Source organism: Jaculus jaculus, chromosome 11, assembly GCF_020740685.1.
Source record: "Jaculus jaculus isolate mJacJac1 chromosome 11, mJacJac1.mat.Y.cur, whole genome shotgun sequence".
NCBI classification, from domain to species: Eukaryota; Metazoa; Chordata; class Mammalia; order Rodentia; family Dipodidae; genus Jaculus; species Jaculus jaculus.
In genome coordinates this window covers 50,676,146-50,699,941 of record NC_059112.1, presented here as the reverse complement: position 1 = coordinate 50,699,941, position 23,796 = coordinate 50,676,146, and the positions used below count along the sequence as shown (strand labels likewise).

At 39.8% G+C, this 23,796-nt stretch overlaps 1 protein-coding gene across 1 annotated transcript in view; it reads left to right on the top strand.

Annotated features, from left to right (window-relative positions):
* Bst1 (bone marrow stromal cell antigen 1) overlaps positions 1–23,796 on the top strand; it is a 43,104-nt gene that overhangs the window by 4,813 nt on the left and 14,495 nt on the right. Inside the window, exons 4-7 of the mRNA XM_004656140.2 lie at positions 31–113; positions 6,483–6,559; positions 7,498–7,590; positions 12,992–13,078. Of these exons, the coding sequence (XP_004656197.2) occupies positions 31–113; positions 6,483–6,559; positions 7,498–7,590; positions 12,992–13,078 (340 nt within the window). The remainder of the gene's footprint in view (positions 1–30; positions 114–6,482; positions 6,560–7,497; positions 7,591–12,991; positions 13,079–23,796) is intronic.

Below are 23,796 nucleotides of genomic sequence, written 5' to 3'. Positions count from 1 at the left end.
ATGAAATATTCCTGTCTACTTTTCCCTTAGGACTTGACTACCAGTCCTGCCCCACATCAGAAGACTGTGAAAACAATGCTGTTGACTCCTATTGGAAAAGGGCATCCATGCAGGTAATCTGGTAATCCTGGGAGGGATGAGTGAGGGGCTGAGCATGTGTGTAACCTTTGAACTGGAACTGAGCAGTTCAGAAACCAATACTTCAGGCAATTACTTAATGTCTGTGAGCCTCATTTTCTATTTATATAACATACCCAATTCATTCTCTGAGATCCATGAAGTTGTCAGTGTTTGCAGAGGTAAAACACTTAATGCAATACCTGACACATAGAAAGCATCCAGTAATTGTTAGCTGTACACATGAAAGCATTATTTTAGCTGCATGTGTGAAGGCTTTAAATAGGTCATGATGTCATGGTTATGTTTACTACTTTAAATCCATGTTAATATCTTTAAGAGCAATAGTTTTATTAGATAAATAAAGATGAGTATTGTATCTTAGTTGTAGGATCTCAAAATTCTTATCTTTGTTTTCTGGGAAGATCTGACTTCTTATGTTTTAAAAATATTTTATTTATTTATTTATTTGAGAGAAGGAGAATGTACATTCTAGGGCCTCTAACCACTGTAAATGAACTCCGGATACATGTGCCACTTTGTGCCTCTGGCTTACATTGGTACTGGGAATCAGATGTGGGTCCTCACGTTTCCCAGGCAAGTGCTTTAACCGCTAAGCCATCACTCTGGCCCATGATTCCTTTCTTTTCATATTGGTTATTCATCAAATACTAACTTTAACATAGAGATCCATTTATATGCATATTGTCTCTGCCTCAGATCTGGAGAAAAGACGAATAGCCACCTTTGTTTCAAGGTGTGGTAATTCTCTTTCCCATGTACAAAACCCTGCCTTATTATTTTTTTTACTGCTATGTTAAATGGGGGGGATCTTCATTCTATGGAAAAGCCTAGAACACCTGAGACCTAAATCAGAAATGTTCATGAACCAACCAGAGAGGTGGCTTACAAGTCAAAGCACTTGCTGAAAAGCCTAAGGACCCAAGTTCAATTCCCTAGGACCGACATAAGCCAGATAGATACACAAGGTGGCACATGTGTCTGGAGTTCATTTGAGGTTGCATGCTCATTTTCTCACTCTTTCTTTTAAATAAATAAATTAATTACATATCTTTGTATTTTTCATGTTTATTATTATTATTATTATTAACAAAATGTTTTTTATGGGTACATCATGTGTTGGTATCCTCTTTTCCCTCATCCCTACCCCCATTCTGTTAGGAACACTCCTCAGTAGGGATACAGGTATTCCCTATGGGGTTGTGGTTTATGCATTGGGGGAGCAGTAGTAAGTTGTTTTGGGGGGTTAGGGAATGCCTCTGGACATGATGTCTCACCCTGTGGCTCTTACACTCTTTCTGCCCCCCTTCTGCAAATTTCCCTCAGCTGTGGTGGGTGAGTTTTCAGTTGACTTCAGTGATGAGCTCTTAGGAGCCTCTGGATCTCTACTTTGGTAGGTGCTGAGTATCTCAAGGTCTGTCTCCTACACCCTGGCACTAATAATCAGGAACAGCATGGAGGCAGCACTCTTGCCTGTCTGCCCATTCCTCTGTGGATTCAGCTGTGGCTTGGCTGAAGTGTGAGGGGTAGTTTATCTCCTCTGGTCTCTCTACCTTCTGAAAAAGAACAAATTCTCCAAGGGAGAGTGAAGTCAGTATAGTTTAAATGGTGTAAGACTCATTAGTTGAAAAAAAGTATTAATTGAGGGAGAATTTGATGTATGTAACCCCTCTTTTAGCCAAAGACTAGTGAGAGCTTGACACTGGAGAACATAATCTTTGTCTGTATAGGATTCTTATCTGGCTCCCAATTCCAGATATGGGCTCCTTTACACTGAGAAGATCTCTTAGCCAATCAGAAAGCTATTGGTTACCCACTGAGGCTGTGTGCCACTATTGTACTGGCATTTACACTGTGTCAGGGTGTTTGCCTCTGAGTAGCTTAGACCTCTGGTTGCTCAGATCATTGTTGGCCATTTTCCCCCAGTAGCTCATGTAGCACTTTCCAGCACTAGACAGGAGAACTCTCTGGGGACTGGCTTTCTTCTGAATTCCAGCCAGGTCTCTCTGTGCTCTGTGTCAGCAACATATGGTGTCTTTAGCAATAGGGTCTTAGCTTTTGCCTCAGGCAGATAATCAAGGGCTTTGAAAGAAAGCTGTCTTGATTTTTTTTTTTTTGAAAAGAAATGTCCACAAACCATTATCACTTGGACTGTTGCTGATGGGGTACTAATAATCTGGAGGCAGAGAAATGTCCCTAATGGTCTGTTACTCACAAAATATTGTCATCAGAGTGGAGAAGAGCTATTACTAGCTAGAAATTGCCAGTGCATACAGTTTACCCTCTCAGTCTCCAAAGATAAGAATAAAGATTAGAAATAATAAGAGTGGCGTCATTTCAACGCTAGCTGTTAAATGTGGTTATGTTCGTAAAGAAGCTGGTCGAGGTCACAGTACTTCCTCCCCACCACTTCATAAGAACCATGTGTCCTTGGGTTTCATCTTCCACTCTGATCTCTAGGTGTTCACCACATCAGTTGCTAGTCAGTGTTAAGGCAACTGAGTCTAACTTTAACCTTCCATCATGGCTACAGTTTGGGGCTAAGCAATGGGAGCCCTCCAGGCACAAGATATTAGGCTACTGTGTACTCTTTCCATTTCCAATAGGCTCACTGTTTGTTTCCACTTCCCATGGGTTTCGTATTGGGTGCAACTCCAGTCAGCTGGAAGTGGCTGCCAGAGTCTGATCTTGAGGACTAGGATATTATTGCAGTCAGGTTTGCATTGCTGGACAGTCATCCAAAAACAACTTATTGAAGGACAGGATTTATTTTGGGCTTACAAATTCCAGGGGAACACCATCAATGGTAGAAGAAGCTGGCTCAGTTTCATAGATCCAAGCATAGAGCTATCATCCCATAGCCAACACATTCTAGCAAGCACACACTGCCAGAGCTCAAACTGATTTCCATATACCTTAGGGCTGGACTCAAGATCCACCCCCAGTGACATGCTCCTTTTAGCAGGGATCTACCTGCTAGGGGTTCAAATAGAGAGTCTGATAAAACATGCCTGAGTCTATGGGGCCATACATTCAAACTACCACAGGGAGGGGGACTGTGAATATGTTATATCAACATTATCTGTCCATGACTCTTCAAGATGCCAAAGTGCATTCTCTAAACTACCATCATATACATATTCCTGGGAAGGTAATCACAATGCTGTGGTGGTTTGGATGAAAGTCCCCCATAGTTGTATATGTTATGAATACTTGGCCCCCAGCTGGTGGCAATTTGGGAATCCTTTGGAAATTTTAGCCTTAATGAAGGAAGTGTGTCACTGAGGGCAGACCTTGAGGTCCAGCCCACTGGGTGTTCAGCATGAAGAAGCTTTGACTTTTTTTTTTTTTTTTAAACCACTGATGAGAAGATGTGACCTATGCTCAGGCCTGGCAAACTTTCCCTACCATGATGAAACCTGCCTTCAAAACTGTAAACTGAAATAAACCCTTTCATCCCATGAGCTGCTTTGGGTCAGGTTCCCAAGTGCTGGGATTAAAAGCCCTTAGAATATACAGGATTGTCCAAGCATGAGAAGGGGCAGTCTAGTGTAGTGATGAGGAGAGGACTGGAGCACTGTGAGAAAGTATTCCACAAATATTAAATTTCTATTGTTATTATTTTTTGGTGCTTGGCTCAGGGCCTTGCACATATTAGGTAAATATTGTACATCTAGCTACATCACCACACCAAAAATTGGGTTATTATTTTAAATGTTTTCTTCTATCAGCAATCTTATTAGGCATATGTTTTCATAGATGTGGGAAAGGGGTACAGAACAGTCAATAACACTTTTCATACGTTATATATGTATCATATCGGTGACTCAGGATTTGAAAATAGGAGTTACAGTTATGGAGACCAACTATTCCACCCCTACTTTGCACAGCCTCATTGCATTTTATGTATTATTCACACGATTTTTTGTTTTTTGTTTTTGTTTTTGTTTTTCGAGGTAGGGTCTCATTCTAGCTTAGGATGATGTGGAATTCACTCTGTAGTCTCAGGGTGGCCTCAAACTTACTGTGATCCTCCTACCTCTACCTCCCAAATGCTGGGATTAAAGGCATGCACCACCATGCCTAGCTATATCACATGAATTTTTCTTATTGTCAATGTAAGAGAGTCCCATAGAAAATGAGAGATTATAGAAAATACAAATAAAAACCACCCATAGTCCTGCTAGCTAAGTGCAACTCCTTTTAAATTATAGAGGTTGTCAAATCTTGATACGAAAGGATTTAACTTTGACTGTTAGCACCATTTGGAAGCAACTGGAGACACCAGCGGCATGCAGCTGTTTCATGAACTGGCATTAACCTTCTCTTTGCTAGAGTGTAAGCCAGTTACATTAGATCTCAGTGTCACATAATTCATCTCTGCCTTTATTCTAGAGGTAGAGACTCTAGAGTTTATGTGGACCAGTTTCTCTCTTGGAATTTCTAGGCATTTGTTTGTTTGTTTAACAACACAAGAAACTGAACTCAAAGTCTGTGCAGCTCGCAATTGTACCACAGCCTCTAGCCTTGCTCATTTATTTTTTATCAAGTCTCACATTCTATTGACTTAATTTTGCATTTGCTTTGAATAGAAGCACTTCTTATTTATTTATTTATTTATTTATTTATTTGAGAAAGTGTGCATGTGTGAGAGAAAGGCAGATAGAGAGAGAATGGGTGCACCAGAGCCTTCAGCCATGACAAACTCCAGATACATGCACCACCTTATGCATTAGGCTTATGTGGGTTCTGGAGAGTCAAAAATGGGTACTTTGGCTCTGCAGGCAAGCACCTTAACTGTTAAGCCATCTCTCCAGCCCTAAGCACTTCTGTTATTGCACATACTTCATAGATTTTCACTAATGGTGCTAATAACACAGACCTTAGGACCACATTTGTGTTTCATGACATGTATATACTATTCCTTTTTTGGTTGAGCTTTTTACATTGCTGACCATGTTTTGAAATGATAAGCAATGCCATACTTTGTCTGTCATATGTCTATGTACACAGTGTTTGTGGTGAGCCTCTGTACTGTTTACCAAGATATCTGCCTCCTCTGTGTGGATTGTACAAATTCTTGAAATTATTTACATGTGACTTACATGGGCCAGTGAAATACAAGTGAGAGTGATGTGTGTGACTTGTGGGCAAAGAAGTAACCTGTGAGGGTTCAGTAGGTAGAGTGCTTGTCATACAAGCATGGGGTCCTGATCCCAAGTACCCACATAAAATTCTGGATGTGGTGATGCTAAGAGGTGGAGCAAGAGGATCCCTAGGACTTACTGGCAAGCTTTTCTAGCTGACTTGGTGGGTTCTGGGTTCAATGGGAAACACTTTCTTATAAAAATAAGATGGAAAAGCAATAGAGGAAGATACCTGATATCAACCTGTGTCCCCAAACACATGCACTCCTGAGCACACACGTGTGCTCACACACAAACATGTGCACACACATGCACACCACATAAATATGCAATAAAGTGTAAAATAAATTAGCCTGTCACTTGTCACTTTCCTTTTTCCTTGATGACACTCAGCAACTTTGTGCATGTTGAGACTTGTTCAGTGTGGTTCCCAAAGTGAGAACACAGTGAATCAAACCAACATAGGCCTATGGTAACATCCAGTGTGAGCACAAAGTAAATCTTTGTTGTCTGAAGCCACTGTGACTTTGAAGCTTTTTATTGTGTGGGTGAGAGAGAGAGGGAGTTTAACTTAGTTTATTCTGTTAGGATGCTATGTATGTCAAACCATATTAGGGCATAGTAGTTATGGAATTACTGTCTGAGTTTTCAAGATAGGAAAGCAATTTTCCATGAGATAAACCAGGATGTATCCCTACTGGCCACCAAATTTGCCCATATTGAAAAATGTCATTTAATAAAATGTTTATTTCAGCTGGGCATGGTGGTGCATACCTTTAATCCCAGCACTTGGGAAGCATAAATAGGAGGATCACTGTGAGTTTGAGGCCACTCTGAGATTACATAGTGAATTCTAGGTCAGCCTGGACTAGAATGAGACCCTACTTCGAAAAACCAAAAAAAAAAAAAAAAAAATCAATATATTTGGGCTGGAGAGATGGCTTAGTGGTTAAAACTCATGCCTTCGAATCCTAAAGACCCAGGTTTGATTCTCCAGGTCCCATATAAGCCAGATGAACATGGTGGCACATACATTGAGTTTGTTTGCAGTGGCTAGAGGCCCTGACTCTCTCTCTCTCTCTCCCTCTCTCTGTCTCTGTCTTTAATAAATAAATAAACTAAAGCTTTTAAAAAATGTTTCTTTCATAGCAAGAAAATGATGTGACCTAGTTTTCTCAAAATCCTTCTTTCTTATAGTATTCAAGAGATAGTTCTGGGTTAATCTACGTCATGTTGAATGGTTCAGAGCCAACTGGAGCCTATCCTGTGAAGGGGTAAGAACTCCAACACCAATAAATACTACAGGTGATACCAAAATGCTTATTTAGTTGCTATGCTAAAGAGAATCATTCTAGTCACCAATATAATGCTTGGTTTTGTAAATTTGCATAATGCACACAGCTAACTGATATGGTAACTAGAGAACCATGTTGTATTAATTACTTTACCATTGCTGTGAACAAATGCCTGACCAGAAGCAACTTAAGGAAGGAAAAGGCTTAATTCTGCTTGCAGTTTCAAGGGGATGTTTCAAGGCCTGGAAGGTATGGCTGCAAGAGCAGAAACTGAGCTGCTCACATTGTGGTTTCATTTAGGAAACAGAGGACAAGAAGGAAGTGGGATAGGCTATAAGTCCTCAAGACCTGTCCACATTGAACCACTTCCTCCTGTAGGGCTCCATTTCCTAAAGGTTCTACTACCCTGCCAAATAGTGTCACTATCTGAGGAGCAAGTGTTCCAAACACAAACAAGTGGTCCTCTGTAGGGAACATTTTACATTCACACCATACCACTTGTCTATAGGGTTAGACTATTAACAGCCACTGAATGCATAACTAAAAACAAAAGCCAAAAAGAGTTCAAAAAACTTTTTTTTTAAAGTAATGTGTAAGTCAATTAACAATTGAAATGGACAAATTACCATGTTGCTTTAAAAATTGTCCTGTGAGGCTGGTCATGTAGCTCAGTAGTAGAGTGCTTGGTGAGAATGTGCAAACTGAGCTGGGCATCATGGTGCAGCCATTAGTTCCAGTACTTGGAAGACTAAGTAAGGTAGGAGGATCTCTGAGTTCAAGATAGTCTGGGGCTCCAGAGTGAGCTCCAGGTCAGTCTTGGCTAAAATGAGACACTGCCTGGAAACCTCCCTCCAAAAAAGTGAAAACTAAGCACCATGAAAGGAAAAATAAAAAGAAATGTCTTCCCTATCTTCCAGGTTTTTTGCAGATTTTGAAATTCCATACTTCCAAAAAGATAAAATTACAAGAATTGAGATCTGGGTCATGCATGAAATCGGGGGACCCAATATGTAAGTTACAGTGTTTTGGGAGGACGGTAATTGTGTAAGCATGTTTTTCTTGAGTTCTACATGATCAGGTACTTGTTTCACCTTCATGTTGGTGGACATGGCAACCTTCTGTGTGTAGTATGATTGGTGGAGAAAGATTGACTTGTGGAAATGCTACTAGCCAGTCCTGAACCCAGAAGAGGACGCTTCTGTCCAATGTACTGGCAGTCAGGGACAACATGATCCTATCTGAGTGAGTTCCATTTGTGAGGATGAAACCAGCTTTTCTGTTTGTCATTTGAAGACCTGAAGCTCTCAGAAGGACCAAGCCTTTGTGATGAAGTCCCTTCTCACTGCGATAAAACTCTTCTCAGGGAACAGCAGCTCCACAATTGGATCACTGGGAGACTTTGAAGAGCTGTAGTTTCTGAGAAACTTCTTGCATTTGCAGAAACACAAGTTAGTACTCATATGTCAGATGAATGCAAGGCACTTCTAGGCTTCCCTGTATGGAGAGGGCATTACCATGCTTAAGATGGATGTACCCCTGAAAATACATTCTGAGAGGCCCTCTTACCAACAACCTCTAGGAGCCTCTAAGTCTTTCCACACGATGGGTGTGATTTTTCCATCTCTTGGGCAACAACAGGTTGCAATACACATGCAAACTACTCAACAAGTCATACCAACATCTGCATTTCTCTTCCTGGAGATAATTTACACTTATTATTGCATGAAAAACCATGTAGATTATTTCTATTATTTTTGTAAGAAGTCAATCTCTGTCCAGAAGTTGTGCTTGCTTTTATTTTAATCTATCTATTAAGGAGTTTATCATCCAACCTTTATGGCAATTCAATGTCCTCTCAGCTCATCATGTCTGCTGCCAATCTGTTGTAGGATAGGTTCCAGAGGGTGGCAGAACACCTTATTGTAACGTTTGAGCCACAGGGCAGTGTGGCTTGAAGGTCATGTACTAAGCACGTTGGGGTCTTGGACTGCTTCTGCTTAGACTTTAGGGAAAACACGTGAAAATTAGAGTTAACCATATTTTATGGCATTTGGGATTGTAGCTATTCTTGTCAAATAGAAATAACTGTGAGTTGAGACGTATATGTATCTGCTGCAATATGGTAACTGTTTTACTTTCTATGTATTTTATAACATCATGTCCTCAGCCTCAAATATACACAATAGAAGTTATTTAAAACACAACATATAGTCAGAGAACCAAAAACAATGGTCCTATACAATGTGCATGGTGTTGACTGCCTCCAGGCAAAGAAGCTGTAAAAGAAGCCTTCACTCTCCACTGAGCCTGCATTCTGGACTCCCTGTCATTACTTATTAAAAAATACCAAGCAGGGCTGGAGGAATGGCTTAGCAGTTAAGGCGCTTGCCTGTAAAGCCAAAGGACCAGGTTCAATTCCCCAGAACCCAAGTAGGCCAGCTGCACAAGGTGGCACATGTGTCTGGAGTTTATTTGCAGGGGCTGGAGGCCCTGGCACACTCATTCTCTCTATCTTTTTCTTTCTTTGTTAAATAAATAAATAGAAATAAAATATATTTTAAAAATTCTAAGCAGTAAGCTTGGCCAAAAGGACATCAGCCCAAATTTTGGAAAAGTTCTGAAAGATGTATCACTTGGCACTTTACCCTCTGCATTCTGTTTATGCCTGAAACTCCATGTCTGTGAAAACTCCCTCTATCCCTCATTTCCTTCCTGAACACTACTTTCCCATTCCATGTAGACTCAGCAGGACTGTGCCTCTTGACCACAGCTAGTGGTGCTGTTGCTACTATAGGATGCCTTGTAAATCCTTCTTGCAAACATGACAATCAGAGAGCACGAATTACTATTGGTGGGGGTTGGAAAGTGGATACTCTCAGAGCCTTAAAATTGATCCAAAAATTTGCTGCCAGAAAGCTTTTCAGGAGTTTATGCTAAAGAAACAAACATTAAGAATATGTATTAGATGACAGGTGTAGTGGTATACACCTGTAGTCCCAGCACTTGGGAGGTAGGATGGGAACAGGGGAATCAGGAGCCACTCAAAGTCAGTGTGAGCTACATGAGATCTGTCTTTAAAAAAGGAAGGAAGGAAAATGAAGTATAAACATTTTTTGTAGTGTAAATGGCACTGAAAATAGGAATCAACTTAGGTCTTTTAAACAGGAAATGTGTTATGCGAGATATGGCCTATTTATGTAAGGAAGGCTGTGCAGAATGAAACTAATGATGTACCCATACACAGACATAGCTAAAGCTGAACTAAACCCACACTGGTTAGCAAAGCACCATCGTTATGTTGAAAAGCCTCATGAGGGTCTGGAGGGATGGTTCAGAGTAGAAAGACAATGGCTTGCAAAGCCTGACAGCTCTGATTAGATTCCCTAATACCCACATAAAGCCAAATGCACAAAGTGGTGCATGTGTCTGGATTCTGTTTACAGTGGCAGGAGGCCCTGGCATGCCTACACTCTCTCTATATCTGTCTGCCTCTTTCTCTCTGCCTCAAGTAAATAAAAATAGGTTTTTTTTTTTTTTTTTTTTTTTTTTTTTTTTTTTTTAAAGCTTCATGGGGCTGGGCCTGGTGGCACATGCCTTTAATCATAGCACTCAGGAGGCAGAAGTCGGAGAATCACCATGAGCTTGAGGCCAGCCTGGTACTACAGAGTGAGTTCCAGTTCAGCCTTAGCTAGAGTGAGACCCTACCTTGAAAGAACTTTCTTTCTTTCTTTTTTTTTTTAAAAAAAGCCTCGTGGGAATACACACATGGTAAGAGTCTAGAATGCTATAGAGTAGCCACTCCATCTGTGCAAATGTGATCCACAATCCCTACTGGGAGCTTGATATTTCAGGTGGCACTAAGACCTATAGGTTATTTTCTATCCAAACAAACAACCTATGATGAAGGTTATTTTTTAAGTAGAGACCGGGAGATGGCTTAGCAGTTAAAGACACTAATTTGGAAAGCCTGCTGGCCTGGGTTCAAGTTCGCAGTCCCCACATAAAGCCAGATTCACAAAGTGGTGTATGTGTCTGGAGTTTGTTGACAGTGGCAAGAGGCCCTGGAGTACCTATATACTCTACCTCTCTCTCTCCTTTCTCTTAAACAAATAAATAAGAATACAAAAATATTAGGCATAGTAAGAAATTAACAACAACAATAAGATAGAAGAATGAATCTACTGTAATTAAAAGGCATGCGTTCTCTCTTAAAATAACATGGTACTGAATTCATGGCTTCATGAGGAGATTAAATGAAGGAAACAACTGAGCATTCACCACTCATGTGGGCATAACTTTTGTAGCTTGAGGAATGACAGCAAAACCTTCAGATTTCCTTACCCTTCTTTACAAATCCATGAGGATTTGCTCCCTATAGAACTTAGTGACCTTGGTATAGGATTGTTTTATTATTTTATTATTCTATGATTTTCACATTGTCTTCTCCACAGGACTTTCTAAAACATTAAAAGCAAAAGACATATATTGTAAAAATAAACAAAAGGGTTGAGACGTTTTCATTTTTTCTCAATTTTTATTAACATTTTCCATGATTATAAAAAATATCCCATGGTAATATCCTCCCTCCACCCCCCACTTTCCCCTTTGAAATTCCATTCTCCATCATATCCCTTCCCCATCTCAATCAGTCTCTCTTTTATTTTGATGTTATGATCTTTTCCTCCTCTTATGATGGTCTTGTGTAGGTAGTGTCAGGCACAGTGAGGTCATGGATATGCAGGCTATTTTATGTCTGGAGGGAGCACGTTGTAAGGAGTCCTACCCTTCCTTTGGCTCTTACATTCTTTCCACCACCTCTTCCATATTAGACCCTGAGCCTTGGAAGGTATGATCGAGATGTTACTCAGTATTCCAGTCACTTCTTTCCAGCACTATGATACTGTCTGAGTCTTCCCAAGGTCACTACCATCTGAAAAGAGAAGATTCTCTACCCAAAGTGAGAGTAGTGTTAATATAAGAGTATAAATATTAAAAGAAGTGCTTACTGGGAAGTTTGATAAGCATAGTATATACACTTATCTAGGCATCAGCAGATGTTACCCTAGGGCTCATGACTACCCCTGTTTTAAGTTTTCAGTATCAGGGATGTATTCCCCCCCCCCATGGAGTGGGCCTCCAGTCCAATTGGATGGCAGTTGGTTTCCACCATGACAGATGTGCCACTATTGCACCCATTGGCTCATTTGGCCTGGCTGGCCAATTATAAGGATTGCAGTGTCCACTGTTGAGTATCTTCACTGGTGGTATCTCTTTCTCCTATTGAACTATATGTAGAATGGCTTCTTTGAGCTTTCTGTCAGCTGGTCTACATGGAGGAGGTTATCAGCTCAGTTCCAGCAGGATTTTTCAGTGGGCTTGCAGCCCAAGTATGTGGAGTCTTCAGCAACAGGGTCTTATCATCTATTCCTGGTGGGAAACCTTGGCAATGGCCTATAATGTTTTGGGGGCATCAGGGACCTCCCTGGCCAACAACTCACTGGAGGTATCAGGTGGAACATTTTCATATGTCAATGCTCACCTTCTTTCTTAAGAGGAATCCTTAAAACTTGTCTTTGGTAAGTGTAAATTGTCAGCATCACCACCTGTGTCTTTGCGGCCATTAGCAAGTACAAGATTTGACTGGACACAAACCCTGCAAACCTATGAGATTCAGATCTGATGTCCTAGATAGCTTGTATTGATGAATAGACAGACAGTGCCTGCAGTGTGTCTGTGAGGGACAGACAGAAGATTAATGTCCTGAAAGGGCATCTGAAAGGGTTTTGTGGGTACCAGCTCTGAAGGCCAGAGCTGAGGCAGAGTGGGACAGGAAGAGATGTCATCATGCTACTCAAAATGGAGTGCAATTTAAAATTTCTGAATTTTTTATTTCTGGAGCCTTCTACTTCATATTTCGGGTCAGTGTTGACTATGTAACTGTAATCATGGAAAGCCTAAACTACTGGATGAGTGGGAGCTGTATGTAAAAATGTTACCAGCAACTATGGCCAGGGATGTGAGGTTTGGAATGCTCTTTATCTTTTGCTTATTTGCCCTTTTTAACATTCACAAATTTGCATGTTTTTGTAACTGATGCCTTAGTACACTGTAGATTGGAAAACTTGACATTAGCATCCTGTGGCCCAGAATGAATGCTTGCTATTGGGTACAGTTGGAAATGTACATTGTGCAGACTCTGGAGCATGCATCCTCCTTGGTCCTCTCTGCTTCAGACCCTCTCTGCCCATGGGTTTAGCAGAAGCATTGCCTTTGGGCCAGAAGTTCCCATGTTCCCAATGAGAGAAGAGATCTGGGAGTAGTTAAAAGAATATCAGCTAACTGAGATGTCTCCCTCTTTCCGCTCCTTTTATTTATTTTTAAAATATATGTCTTTTGTATTTAACATTTTAGAGAATCCTGTGGAGAAGGCAGTGTGAAAATCCTGGAAGACAGACTGGAGGCCATGGGGTTCCAGTACAGCTGTATTAACAACTACCTGTAGGTATTGCCAATGTGTATACTGGAAAGATTGGGTAACTGAAAGGGGTTTTTGGGTACCAGCTCTGAAGGCCAGAGGATGTTGCCTGTGGGTGTCAGGGCATGGAAAGCCTTCTGGATAGGGTTCTGAGCCAGAGCAGAACTTTATGATTCACCCATATTTGGTTTCTTCCTTTGCTCGCTTACTTTGTGGTGAGACCAGAGACTAGGGATTGTGGTTCCTATATCTTTAGATCTCTGTGGGGCTCTTGCCTAGGATAGGTTCTCAGATGGGAGACAGATACATCTTGACCAATGACTGATGGGAAGGTCATAACAGCTACCATTCATTGTGCACACGGTGGTGGGCACTTTATATGCTATGTTTTAGGTAATGTTTGAGTGTTTCCCTGTTTCTTGGGCATTTAGAAAAGCTTGGCTGTAACCAAGGTTAGTTGTAATCTTTTCCTAGACTTAGAATGCCTGTCTGCCTCCCCTGTGCCTCAGTCCCTAAGTGTACAGGCCTGCTGGTTCCTCTTGGGCTGCAAAGACTGTGATTTCCCTGAACACTTATGGGTGTGTCGGGATGGAACCCAAAATGCCAACCTCTGCCTTCCTTAAAGCTCCACCGGCTCAGTAATTCTCCCAGTAAGTAAAGCCTCTGGAAGAGTGGAAGCGTGGGTGACTTCCTGCCATCCAGGATGCCTTCAGAGGAGGCACCAGGAAAGCTGCTGCGTTATCTGTGCTGTTTTACTCATGCTTTATTGCTCATGCACGTGGGAAACTCAAAGGTTAGGTGTCACTTATCACCGGTTTTGAATGCAAAACAAAGCAAATACTCTGTTCTTAGCAGCTAACCTATATCCAGAAAATTCACAAATTTAAGGACGACTGCTCACAGTTCACCATTTAAGTAGCCCTCAGAAGAACTGGGACATGACTAGCACCTGGTATCTCTCCACCTGCTGGTTGGTCTCTGCTGTCTTTTCCTGGTGTGATCATTTTCTAGATCTATCATATTATCAGTTAGTTTTGTCTGTCTTTAGGCCATAAGTATTCCTTTCTTTTCTTTTGTTAGTTTTTCAAGGTGGGGTCTCGTTCTAGTTCAAGCTGGTCTGGAATTCACTATGTAGTCACAGGGTAGCCTTGAACTCATGGAGATCCTCCTACCTCTGCTTCCTGAGTGCTGGGATTAAAGGGCTGTGCTAGCATGCCTGGCAAATATTCCCTTTTGATAGATGAATCAGAGAGGCTAAATAAGTGGCCTAAGTTCAATGCTCAGTGTCAGAGGTAAGGTGTGTGCATATATATATATATATATATATATATATATATATATATATATATATATGATTTATTTATTTGAGAGAGAGCGGGAGGGAGGGAGGGAGGGAGAAAATGGGCATGCCAAGGCCTCTAGCCACTGCAAACAAATTCCAGATGCATACACCACCTTGTACATCTGGCTTTACATGAATATTGGGGAATCAAACGTAAGTCTTTAGCCTTCCCAGGCAACCATCTTAACTGCTAAGCCATCTCTCCAGTCCCAGAGGTAAATTTTTGACCCAGTTTTATGTGGCCTTGAAGCTTTTTCCCCTCCTACTTCTGCGCTCCTCCTTTGTAAATCAAAGCACTAGACATTAGTGATACTTTAAAAATATAGAGCTTGGGCTGGAGAGATGGCTTAGTGGTTAAGCGCTTGCCTGTGAAGCCTAAGGACCCCGGTTCGAGGCTTGGTTCCCCAGGTCCCACGTTAGCCAGATGCACAAGGGGGCGCACGCGTCTGGAGTTCGTTTGCAGAGGCTGGAAGCCCTGGCGCGCCCATTCTCTCCCTCTCCCTCTATCTGTCTTTCTCTCTGTGTCTGTTGCTCTCAAATAAATAAATAAATAAATTTAAAAAAATTTATAAAAATATAGAGCTGAAGAGATGGCTTAGTGGTTAAGTGCTTGCCTGTGAAGCCTAAGGACCATGGTGTAAGGCTCGATTCTCCAGGATCCACATTAGTCAGATGCATAAGGGGGCACATGTGTCTGGAGTTCATTTGCAGTTTACATGAATTTGTTTACATGGGCACTGGGGATTGAACTTAGGTCCTTAGGCTTTCCAGGCAACTGCCGTAACCATTGAGTCATCTCTCCAGCCCCCTTATCTTTTATTTCATTAAAAAATTTTAATTTAATATCTTTTAAAAATATCGTCTAGAGACAATAATGCTTGAGCCATACAATGTGCTGTTCTGCGATCATCCCATTACCTAATTTTGCAAACAAAACAAATGAACTTATAAGATAACTCATAATGGTACAAAGTAGTTTACATTTGTTACAACAAAAAATTGCTTATAGTCTGTATTTCACAGTAAAGATCATTGTAATCTGTATGTTACCATACTTTGAAAACTAGCATGGCTGACCTGGAATTCACTATGTAGTCTCAGGGTGGCCTTAAACTCATGGCGATCCTACCTTTGCCTCCCGATTGATGGGATTAAAGGAAAAAGGTGTGCGTCACCAGGCCCGGCTGTGTTTTTCTTTTCTTTTTTTAAAATGTATTATTATTAACAACTTCTATCCTTACAGACAATAAACCATGATAATTCCTCCCCTCCTCCATTTTCTCCCCCTTCACAACTCCACTTTCCATCATGTCACCTCCCTGTCTCCATTAGTCTCTCTTTTATTTTGATGTCATCATTTTTTTTTTTAACCTATTATGACGGTCTTGTGAAGGTATTACTGGGCACTGCGAAGTCATGGATATAGAGGCCAATTTCTGTCCTGACAATTGTATTGTAAGCAGTCCAACCCTTCCTTTGGCTCTTACATCCTTTCTACCACCTATTTCGAAATGGATGTTGAGCCTTGGAGGGTGTGATAGAGGTGTCTCAGTGCTGGACATTCCTCCATCACTTCTCAGCACTAAGCTGCCTTTTGGGTTATCCCAGGGGTCACCACCATCTGAAAAGAGAAGCTTCTCTAGCCAAAAGTGAGAGTAACATTAATATATGAATATGAACATTAAGTATAGTGCTTTCAGGGCAATTTGGTCAGAATAATATAGGAATTTACCCAGACAAGATTAGGCTTTACATTGTGGAAAACAGTGTGGAGGTTCCTAAAACAGCTAGAGATTGATTTACCATATGACCCAGCTATAGCACTCCTAGGCATATATCCAAAGGACTCATCTCATTTCCTTAGAAGTACGTGCTCAACCATGTTTACTGCTGCTCAATTTATAATAGCTGGGAAATGGAACCAGCCTAGATGTCCCTCAACAGATGAGTGGATAATGAAGATGTGGCACATTTATACAATGGAGTTCTACTCAGCGGTAAAGAAAAATGAAGTTATGAAATTTCAGAAAAATGGATGGACCTGGAAAGTATTTTACTAAGTGAGGTAACCCAGGCCCAGAAAGCCAAGCGCCACATGTTCTCTCTCATATGTGGATCCTAGCTACAGATGACTGGGCTTCTGCGTGAGAATGAAAATACTTAGTAGCAGAGGCCAGTAAGTTAAAAAGGAGACATAAAGGGTAGAGAAAGGAAGGAAGGAAGAGGATACTTAATAGGTTGATATTGTATATATGTAACTACAATGATTGTAATGGGGAGGTAATATGATGGAGAATGGAATTTCAAATGGGAAAGTGTGGGGGTGGGGAGGGAGGGAATTACCATGGGATATATTTTATAATCATGGGAAATGTTAATAAAAATTAAAAAAAAAAGAAAAAGAAAAAAAAAAAGATTAGGCTTTATACTCACTCCTCAGACCCATGTCCTCCCCTGCCATAGGCTTTTGATTAGGTTTTCAGTAGCAGGCATGTATTCCCTGGTACTTCCCATAAAGTGGGCCTCCAGTCCAATTAGAGAGCAACTGGTTTCCCCCAGAGCAGACATGTCACTATTGCACTCGTTTGGTCATTTGGCCTGTCTGGCCAAACTTGAGGCTTCCAGTGTCCACTGTTTTCAGTGCTGATGACTTCTGTCTCTCACATGACTGCACACAGTGCAGCTTTTTCCAGCTTTCAGTTGGCTGGGCTACAGGGAGAAGGTTTTCTGCTCAGTACCAACTTGATTTCTCAGTGACTTTGCCACTCAGGCATGTGAAGTCTTCAGCAATAGGGTCTTACCATCTCTTTCTCCTGGGAAACAAGGGCCTTGATAATGGCATATAATGTTTTGGAGGCAACAGTGACCTCCCTGGCCAACAACCGAGTGCTGATGACTTCTGTCTCCTATAGGGCTGCATGCAGTGCAGCTTTTTCCGGCTTTCAGTTGGCTGGTCTACAAGGAGAAGGTTTTCTGCTCAGCAACAGCTTAATTTCTCAGTGACCTTGCTGCCCAGGCATGTGAATTCTTCAGCAATAGGGCCCTACTATCTGTTACTGGTGGGAAACCAAAGGCCTGAGCAGTATCTTATAATGTTTGGGAGGCAAAAGGGGCCTCCTTGGCCAACATCTCACTGGAAGATATCTCAACCCTGGCACTGAAAATTTTCTAGTACCAATCTATGGCTTCTGGATGTGCCATTATCCAAAGAAGTAGGCTTTCATATGTCTTATTCAGAATATCTTGAATTTTGATTGATCTTCCCCCCACCCTTCTCTTACTCAATCTCTTCCCCTGGCCTCACTTAGGCCATTCCACTCCTTGTAATCCGTTCTTCTGCTTATGTATATGTAATACCACCACCTAAAGTCCTTACTCCTCCATCCTTCCTTATAGCCTTTTTTCTAGCTTAACGATTTTTTGGTTCCAGCTCACACACAAGTCTAAACATTTGTAGCTAGGATCCACATATGAGAAAGAACATGCAGCATTTGGCTTTCTGGGTTACCTCACTTAGTACATTCCTTTCCAGATCCATCCATTTCCCTGCAAATTTCATTTTTCTTTACTGCTGAATAGAACTCCATTGTGTAAATGTACCACATCTTTATTATCCATTCATCTATTGAGGGACATGTAGGCTGGATCTATTTTCTAACTATTGTGAATAGAGCAGCAATAAACATGGTTGTACAAGTATCTCTAAGGTAGTGAGAAGAGTCATTAGGATATATGCTTAAGAATGCTATAGTTGGATCATATGGAAAATGTATTTTTAGCTCTCAAGAACCTCCACACTGATTTCCACAATGGCTGTACCAGATTACATTCCCACTAACAGTGTAGAAGGGTTCCCCTTTTCCGCATCCTGGCCAAGATTTATTGTAATTTGTTTTCTTGATGATAGCCATTCTGACATGAGTGAGATAGAATCTCAAAGTAGTTTTAATTTGCATTTCCATGATGGCTAAGGATGTAGAACACTTTTTTAGATGTTTATATGCCATCTGTATTTCTTTTGATGAGAACTCTCTACTTAATTTCATAGCCTACTTTTTAATTGGGTTGTTTGATTTCTTATTGTTTTGTTTTTTGGGTTCCTTGTATATTTTGGCTATTAATCCTCTGTCAGATGTATAGCTGCAAAGATTTCTCCCATTCTGTTGGTTGTCTCTTTGCTCTATTTACAGTGTCCTTTGCTGTATAAAAGCTTTGTACTTTCATGAGATCACAGTGGTTGATTAGTCATTTTATTTCCTGAGCAATTGGGGCTATATTCAGAAAGTCATTACCTATGCCAATATATTAAAGGGTTTCCTCTCCCTTTTCCTCTAGCAATTTCAGAGTTTCACATCTGATACTAAGGTCCCTCATCCATCTGAGTTGATTCTTGTGCATGAAGAAAGATAAGGATCTATTTTCATCCTTCTACATATAGAAAATTTCCTAGCACCACTTGTTAAAGAGGCTATCTTTTCTCCAATGGATAATTTTGGCATTTTCATCAAAAATCAGTTGGTTGGGGCTACAGAGATGGTTTATCGGTTAACGTGCATGCCTGCAAAGCCTAAGAACCCATGTTTGATTCTCCAGGTCCCAAATAAGCCAGATGCACATAGTGGTGCAAGCATTCGGAGTTCATTTGCAGTGGCTAGAGGCCCAGGCACAACCATTCTCACTTTCTATCTCTCCCTTTCTCTGTCTCTAATAAATAAATAATCTTTAAAAAAAAAATCAGATGGTTGTAGCTGCCTGGATTAACATATCGGTCCTCTATTCTGTTCCATTGATGTATAGCCCTGTCTTTGTGCTGGTACCATACTGTGTTTGCTACTATGGCTTTGTAACACAGCTTAAAATCAGGTATGGTAATACCACCAGCCTTAATTTTGGTGCTCAAAATTGGCTATTCAAGATTTTTTGTGCTTCCAAATGAATTTTAAGATTGTTTTTTCTATTCCTGTGAAGAATGCCACAGGAATTTTAATGGGGGTTGCATTAAATGTGTAGATTACTTTTGGCAAGATTGACATTTTCACAATATTGATTCTTCCAATCCAAGAACATGGATGTCATTCCATTTCCTAGTGTCTTCTGCAGTGTCTCGCTTGAGTGTTTTAAAGTTCTCACTGTAGAGATCCTTCACTTCCTTGGTTAAGTTTATTCAAGGTGCTTTATTTATTTACTTATTTTGAACCAATTATGAAAGGGAAAGATCCCCTGATTTCATCCGCTGTGTGTCTGTTGTTAGTATATAGGAAAGCTACTGATTTCTGTGTATTTATTTTGTATCCCTGCTACATTGTTAAAAGTGTTTATCAGCTCTAACAGTTTGCTGGTAGAGTCTTTAGGTCTTTTGTGTTTAGAATTCTATCATATGCAAATAATGATAATTTGATCTCTTCCTTTCCAATTTGTATCTCTTTTATGAGTGTTTCTTGCCTTATTGCTATAGCTAGGACTTCCAGTACTATATTAAATAAAAGTGGGGACAGCAGACACCCTTGTCTTATTCCTGAATTTAGTAGAAAAGCTTCAAGTTTTTCCCCATTTAGTATTATGTTGGCTGTAGGTTTGTGATAAATAGCCTTTCTTATGTTGAGATATGTTCCTTCTATTCCCAGTTTCTGTAGGACTTTTACCATGAAGGGATGTTGGATTTTATCAAATGTCTTTTCTTCATCTGTTGAGACGATCATGTGATTTTTGTCTTTCAATCCATTTATATAGTGTATTACATTTATATATTTGCGTATGTTGAACCTTCAATGCATCTCTGGGATAAAGCCTACTTGGTGAGGGTAAATAATCTTCTTTTATATTCTTGTATTCAGTTTACCAATATTTTTTGAGAGTATTTCCATCTATGTTCATGAGGAATATTTGTCTATAATTTTCTTCCCTTTTTTGTTGTGTCTTTGTCTGGTTTTGGTACCAGGGTGAGGCTGGCTTCATAGAAAGAGTTCAGTAGAATTCCTTCCTTTTGTATTCTATGGAAAAGTTTGAGAAGCAGTGGTGTTAATTCTTCCAGGAAGGTCTGGCAGAATTCACCAGTGAATCCATCTGTGCCTGAACTTATTTTAGTTGGGAGACTTGTTATAAGTGCTTGGATTTCCATACTTGTAATAAGTCTATTTAATTGGTTTATCTCATCTTGATTTAATTTTTGTAGGTCATATAAATCAAGTAACTCATCCATTTCTTTCAGATTTTCAAACTTAGATAAATATATATTCTTAAAGTATGTCTTTATGATTTTCTGAATTTCTTTGGTATCTGCTGAAATTGTACCTTTTAATCTCTAATTTTATTAATTTTGTCTCTTCTCCCTTCTGGTCAGCTTTGCTAAGGGTTTATCAATCTTGTTTATCCTTTCAAAGAAGCAACTCCTGTTTCATTGATTCTTTGGAATTTTTTTGTTTCTATTTCATTAATTTCTGCCCAAGTCTTTATTATTATTATTTCTTCCCATGCATTTTGTCCCAAAGATTTTAATGCACTGTATTCTCATCATCACCTGATTCTATGAATGTATTGATTTTATTTTTGTTTAGTCTCCATGAATTTCTGCATGCTCTATAGTTTTTCTTGTTGCTTATTTGTAGTTCAATACCATTGTGGTCAGATAGAGTACAAGGGATCATTTCAATTTTCCTGTATTTGTTAAGATTTGTTTTGGGTCTTAATGTATGGTGTATTTTAGAAAATGTTACATGGACTGCTGAGAAAAATGTATATTCTGCAGCATTTTGATGGAATATTCTGTAAATATCTGTTAGATCCATTTTTTCCATGACATCATTTAATCTGGATGTCTTTCTATTTATTTTTTTGCCAGGATGACTTGTCAGTTGATGAGAGTGGGGTATTGAAGTCACTCACTACAACTGTGTTTAGTGTTGTCTGTGACATTAAATCTAATAGCATTTGTGTTAGGTGCATGTATGTTTAGGATTGTAATGTCCTCCTGTCAGAGTTTTCCTTTAATCAGTATAAAGTGACATTCTTTATCTTTTCTCACTAATGTTGGTGTGAAGTCTATCCTGTCAGATATTAAAATAGCAACTCCTGCTTTTTTCCTAGGCCCATTTGCTTGAAATACCATTTTCCATTCTTTTACCCTAAGACAGTATCTTGCTTTAATTGACAGATGATTTTCCTGGAGGCAACAAAAGGCAAGATCCTGCCTTTTAATCCAGTCTGCAAACCTGTGTCTTTTGGTTGGGGCATTGAGGCCATTGATATTATGAGTAATTATTGAAAGGTTTGTATTTATTGGTTTATTGTGTTTCTTATTTTCCCTTTACTCACTTGCTTTATCTATTATTTCAGTATGGGTTTATTTTTTCCTATTTCCTCATATGTGTGTCTTGCTTTGTCTTTAGCATGAAGGATTTCTTCAAGTGTTTTCTGAAGAGCTGGCTTAGTTGTCATAAATTCCTTTAGCCTGTTTTTGTTGTGGAATGTCCTTATTTCCCCATCAATTTTGATAGATAGCTTTGCGGGATAAAGTAATCTTGGTTGACACTTGTTATCTTCCAGAACTTGGAATACATTATACAAGCCCTTCAGGCTTTTAAAGTTTGTGTTGAGCAATCTGCTATTATTCTGATGGGTTTGCCTTTCTTTGTAGGTGACTTGATTTTTCTCTTTAACTGCTTTCAATAAATTTTCTTTGGTTTGCATATTTAGTAGTATAATTATAACATGGCGAGGAGAGGTTCTTTCCTTGTTTTTGTCTGTTTGGTGTTCTTAAAGCTTCCTGTATCTGTATTAGCATTTCTTTCCCAATTTTGGGAAATTTTTTCTTTTATAATTTGGTTGAAAACACCTACTATGCCCTTGGAGTGAAATTCTTCTCCTACTATACCTTGAATTCTTATGTTTGATCTTTTCACAGTGTCCTGAATATCTTGAAATTCCCATTCATACCTTCCTATTAGCTTGTATTTCTCTTTGTTGGGCTGTATTAGGTCTGCCACCTGGTCTTCTAGTTTAGATATTCTGTTCTCTCCTTCACTTATTCTACTGGTGAGACTTTCCACAGAGTTTTTAATTTGACTGACTGGGTTTTTCAGTGCTAGAATTTCTGCCTGGTTTTTCTTCAGTATTTCTATTTCCTTATTCATGTCTTGTGATGATATCCTTATTTCATTAAACTGATTTCCTGTGTTCTCTTTTTATAAAAAAATTTTATTTTTCATTTTTATTTATTTAATTGAGAGCAAAGACAGAGAGAGAAGACGGAGGGAGGGAGGGAGGGAGGAGGAGAGAGAGAGAGAGAGAGAGAATGGGCATGCCAGGGCTTTCAGCCACTGCAAATGAACTCCAGATGTGTGCGCCCCCTTGTGCATCTGGCTAATGTGGGTCCTGGAGAATTGAGCCTCGAACCAGGGTCCTTAGGCTTCACAGGCAAGTGCTTAACCACTAAGCCATCTCTCCAGCCCCTGTGTTCTCTTTCAGGACTGTATTTTCTTCTTTAATTTCTTTGTCTTCTTGACTCCTTTGATTTCTTTGACTATAGAGAAAATCATTTTTTTTTTTTTGAAATCTTTGTCAGGCATTTCATCTAAGACAGTCTCATTGGGGGTCATTTCTGGTGGATTTATAATCTTTGATGGGATTGTATTGTCTTGATTCTTTGTGTTTCTTTTATTATAATGTAGCGACTTTTGCTTCCTGAGGTGATTTGATGCTTGGGTTTTCTACTTATCTGCAGTGCTCTTAGATGTGGAGATCCAACTTTATGTACCTTCAGGATATGAGTTTAAGGTGCCAAGTGTAACTCTTGTGCCTCAATCTAACCATAGAAGTATTCCTAGGTGTTGAATTTTCAAGTATTATAAAGGGCTGGGTAAAATAATTTACTGGCAAATTCTAAACCTTGACTGAGCAATGTATATATTCAATAAAAAACCAGCACAGAGTATGCAATTGTGGGGATTAAAAGAAACAGATAGCCTTGTAAAGCTAAAATCCCTAAGGATGTGTATTGCTCTAAACCCTTAATCCTGTCAGCTGGGAGGTTGAGATTTCTGTTCTGAATTTGGTTCCAGGTCAGCCTACATCTGAATCAAACCCTGTTGCCAATAATGACAGAAGCAAAAGACAAAGGCCCTATAAATCTGAAAGCATAAAAAGCAACAATAGTCAACCCCCCAAATACAGCTTAATTAAGAATGGTATGCTAAATGTCTCTGCAAATCATGACCCAATAACTGGGGACTAACCCCACAGTGCACGACCCATTTACATCAACAAGGAGGGTCTAATGGGAGGGGGTAGATCATAGATGAGCCTAATACAATGGTACCAAACTGCCTGCATTTGATGAAAAGAAAACTAATAAATCAAATTTTTTTTAAAAAAAAAAAAGGAGTGGTAAAGCCAACCAAGAAT